Raw genomic sequence first — 4,469 nt, forward strand, 5'->3', positions numbered from 1 at the left:
GCCTGCAGCTCAATCTCCAGGGAATTGACCGTGCGTTTCAGCTCAATGATCTGTGCCTGGGAGGTCTGCAGCTGCTCTGAGCTGGACACCACCTGCTTATTCAGCTCTTCAGTCTGAAATATCCAGAGGGGAGAAGACAGGGGTCAGACTCCATCTAAGGGCCCTGAGGGCTTCAGGTCCAGACTGGCCTTGTGCTTAGATGCCCACCTGTGTGATGAACCATTCCTCCACTTCCCTGCGGTTGGTCTCCACCAGGGCCTCATAAAGAGACCTGGTCTCATTCAACACACGGTTCAGGTCCACGGTGGGGGCAGCGTCCACTTCCACGTTGAGGCGCTCACCAATCTGGCAACGCAGGGTGTTGACTTCCTGATGGTGCAAGAGAAAGAAATAAACTCAGAGAAAGAAGTCTGGAAATAAACTGTTTGATGGAGTCCAATGTAGTGGAAAGAGTAGTGCACTGGAATGTAGGAAACGAAAGTGCAGTTGATGTAAAACTCTGCTAAGTTACCGCTGGCAATTCAGATCTTCTCTGTGTCTCTTTTCCTCATATGTAGACACATTCTCCTCATTTCTTAACATGGTTGGATATCAAAGACCAGGTCATCACGTGAAAACCAGAGTTAAGTGAAAATGGAGGATGACCACATCATTATATAACTGCCAAACCACTGAGAATCCTGACCCAGTCAAGTTAGCATATAACCTTAACCAGTGTTACTCTTGACTTGTCTGGGTTTCAAACAGGTTCTTTCCAGTTCAACCTGCTGAGAATTTACATTTCCACCCCAGATATATTGAATCGGAATCTACATTTTAGAAAGATCTATATTTTAGTAAGAATCTACATAATCACCTGGGTATCTTGTTAAAATGTAGATTGTCAGTAGGGGGTCAAACCAGAATGAAGCATTTCAAAGCATGGTACCTTATACCTTGGGGTTCCTTAATGCCAGACAAACTTTATTAACATGCAAAAAAAAAAATTTATTATGCTCATAAATGCAAATTTTCAGACAACAAAAAAAAGTCAGTAAGTAAGGAGTAGGTTTAATGAGGCTACTTGATTGAACGATTTCTAATGCTTCTTCCCACTCCAAGATTTTATCACTTCTTTCTAATTATCCCACTGCTCACTGAGTCTGATATGATAAGTTTATGATATGGTTTATAATTATTGTGACTTAAATATAAAGAGTACATGTTTGACTCCCCACTTGTAGTTCATGTCTTCTACCTTCATACACTATAAGAATTTAGTTTCTCTTCTTCAAAGGCTCTAATATTTGAGACTTGCATCTGATTTCCTAGTTACACATGCAAAATGAGGCCTGAATCAAACCATTGTTTAACTTCTTTCACTTCTCCCATTTTTCCCATCCATCTATTCATCCATCCATCCATCTATTCATCTCTCCAACTTGCGTTCTTATTATCTAGGTAACACACAGGATAAAGAAGTTTGCTATCTACTTCCAGACTTGGTCATTTATTTGGCACCTACTTAGAGCATAATAGATTTTATCAAGTTCTAGGAAGTATCTTAAAGATCTTCTTATGGACTTTTGACCACACATCTAGCCCCTAGTGGAAACAGGCCAAATGACCACTCTGCTTTGGGCAAAAGAAGTAAGTGACTTCTTCAGTGAGAATCCCCTAAATATCTTTTGAGCAGACAGGAAAGTGTTATGTTAGCTCTTGGATGCTTAGCAAATCAAGACCTACTTTTCCCTACCCAGTTGAGTCATGGAGCTCTCATTACCAGTATGTTGGAAGCTGGGACTCTCTTACCTGCTCATGGTTCTGCTTGAGGGTCAACAGTTCCTCCTTCAGAGATGCGACCTGGGCCTCCAGATCAGACTTGCACAGGGTCAGCCCATCCAGGATCCTGCGCAGGCCGTTGATATCAGCCTCCACCAGCTGCCTCAGGGACAGCTCCTTCTCGTACCTGCCCACACAGTCAAAGGCATAAGGAGGTCAAAAAGAAGACTTTGTTTCCTTGGCTTTACTTGGCTCATCTGGTTAAATTCATTTCACTGTAATATGTTCTGGACGGTTAAAAACATTTTTGAAAGGAAAAAACATACAGCTGTGCAGAGTAAGACCTATTTCTTCCCTGAAACCCATAGGGAAGGTACTGGAGAGGTGCCTATCTTTAATTTTAGTCCAATATTGTATCTTCCAAGAATCTCATTCACAGCTTGCTATCAACCAAGCCCCACCATCTTTGCATTCTTAATAAGTCAGTGAACTTCCTATTACAAATTGTCTTGGCTTGTCTCTGAGCCTTGGTTTCCTCATCTGTGAAATGGGGACAAAACTACTGTTTCAAAGAGTTGGCTGGAGAGAAAGAAGTGATATGAGTGAAATCACATTCTAAACAGAAAGATTCCATAAAAATGCAAAGGTTTCTTAAGATTGTAATGGTCATACCTAGAAAAATCGATTGATTCTCTGAAAGTAATGGATTTTGTCTCCTATTTTTGAATTTTAATCAATTCATCTGATGGTTGGTAGTGACTAACCTGTACTAAGAGACCAGTGTGAAATTCACTTTTAAACTTGGTCTGAAATTGAGTTGAAGAAGAGAACAAATGGGTGGTTGCTTGCACTCTTTCCAACTAAATTGAAACACAGAATTTGAGCATGGAGAGGACCTTAAAAGACATCTAAACCAAGGCAAACATCTTCCCAATATTATCCCCAATTGCTTCTATTTGTACACTCCAGAGACAGAGATTTCATTACTTTGTGATTCACCTTGTCCCATTACTGGACTGCACCAATACTAACAAAAACTCTTACTTGGTTCTGAAGTCGTCTGTGGCCAGCTTGGCATTGTCGATCTGTACCACCAGCCTGGCGTTCTCAGCCTTGCTGCACAGGATCTGGAAGACCCAAAACATTCTAGAATAAACAAAGGCTTTGGTATTTTCAGCCAACATCAATCCCTACTAGCCCACTTATATGGAAGGAACATGTTGAGAAATCACAGTATATCATATATAAGGTGATCAAAAGCTGTTTATGTACAATAAGTGCTCAATTATATCTGAGAAGGTATATTGCATGGTACAGGGTCTGCGGAGAGTATTAATTATGAAATTAGTTATACTAAGAATGAATGCTTAATTCCTTAAAGTTAAAAGCTATTTTCTTTCAGCAACATTTCTTTCAAATATCTCTGAGTCCTTCAGATTTTCAATTTTAGGATAATGGGAAGACTAATTAATAAAATTAATCATTTCACAAGAACAATCAAACAGATATATGCCCTTCATCATGAACTCTCTTCTTGATCTGTGTCTGGCTTCCTGCAGGAATTAAGCATGCTGGGTAACCACATCTCACAGAGGGTAACCAACAGTCCCAGTTTCCTTAGGTTTGAGATACTCAAACTAGGAAAATCCCAGGCAAACCGGGGGCAGTTGGTTACTGTGCCCTCACACCACCTTCATTCCAGCCCTGTGGCCTCTCTTCACTCTCCCAAACCTTGCCTTTATTCATGCTTTTGCACAAAGCTTCTCCCTCTAGGTAGTACGCCCTGAACTGCCCTTTCCCACCTAGCAAGGCTCATTGCATAACCCACATTCCCTAACTCCCCCAGGTGGTCACTTCCTCCACATGTTCCCACAGTGCTTTCCATGTAGACAGGTAGCTTTCTTATCACATTCACTGTGGTCATTTGTTTCCACATCTGCTTCCTCTGTTGGACTCTGAACTCCTGAAAAAGACAGTTTTACTCAACGCTTTATTTCCTACCGCACTACTGTGCCTCAAACCAAAACAAAACTAAATTCACTGCCTTCGAGTCAATTCCAACTCATGGTGACCCCCCACTGGGTTTCTGAGGAAGTAAATCTTTACAGAAGTAGATTGTCCAGTCTTCCTTCTGTGGAGTGGCTGGTGGGTTTGAACCACCAACCTTCTGGTTAGCAGGCTGATGTATTAGGCACTGTGCCACCAGAGCTCCTCACTACTGTGCCTGTACTGTGCCTAGTGCTTAGTAAATGTACAAATGATAGTCACATCATATGGCATCTTTCTGTCATTCACTTTGCCAGAACTGCAGAACAGTGGAAAGCCAATGACCTCTAAGAATCAACAGCTTGTGCTGTTGGATAGAAACTCCTAGTCATCCTTCAAAACTATACCCAAATGTTACCTCCACTGGAGAGCCCTCCCTAACCTGCACCATGTATTAAGTCCCATCTCTATGCTGGCTCTTTACTTGTAGCCACATCTGCTCCAGCATTTATGACCTGGTTTCATCACTTGTCTCCATGTCTCTTCTAGTGGATGGTATGTGTATCTGTGTATATTTATTAGTGTAGCTTCTGGAATCAAAGCTCCCTTGCTCTGCCATAGACACTGTCTTTTGCTACAGCTTTGAAAAGCTTTGAAAATTTGAAGATTAGTCAGGAAATTCCTAAATTCAGTTGCATTTTTAAAGACTTTTATAATGCTCA

The 4,469-nt window shown here is 41.4% G+C and overlaps 1 protein-coding gene across 1 annotated transcript in view; it reads right to left on the bottom strand.

Annotated features, from left to right (window-relative positions):
- Positions 1-2,906, bottom strand: part of LOC103198061 (keratin, type I cuticular Ha3-I-like) — a 4,332-nt gene extending 1,426 nt beyond the window's left edge. The window contains exons 1-4 of the mRNA XM_042781114.1: positions 2,806-2,906; positions 1,792-1,948; positions 208-369; positions 3-113 (exon numbers count right to left, since the gene is read on the bottom strand). Of these exons, the coding sequence (XP_042637048.1) occupies positions 3-113; positions 208-369; positions 1,792-1,948; positions 2,806-2,906 (531 nt within the window). The remainder of the gene's footprint in view (positions 1-2; positions 114-207; positions 370-1,791; positions 1,949-2,805) is intronic.
- Between the last annotated feature and the right edge of the window lie 1,563 nt (positions 2,907-4,469).

Source organism: Orycteropus afer, unplaced genomic scaffold, assembly GCF_000298275.1.
Source record: "Orycteropus afer afer isolate SDZICR_OR568_19922 unplaced genomic scaffold, OryAfe1.0 scaffold00085, whole genome shotgun sequence".
Lineage (NCBI taxonomy): Eukaryota > Metazoa > Chordata > Mammalia > Tubulidentata > Orycteropodidae > Orycteropus > Orycteropus afer.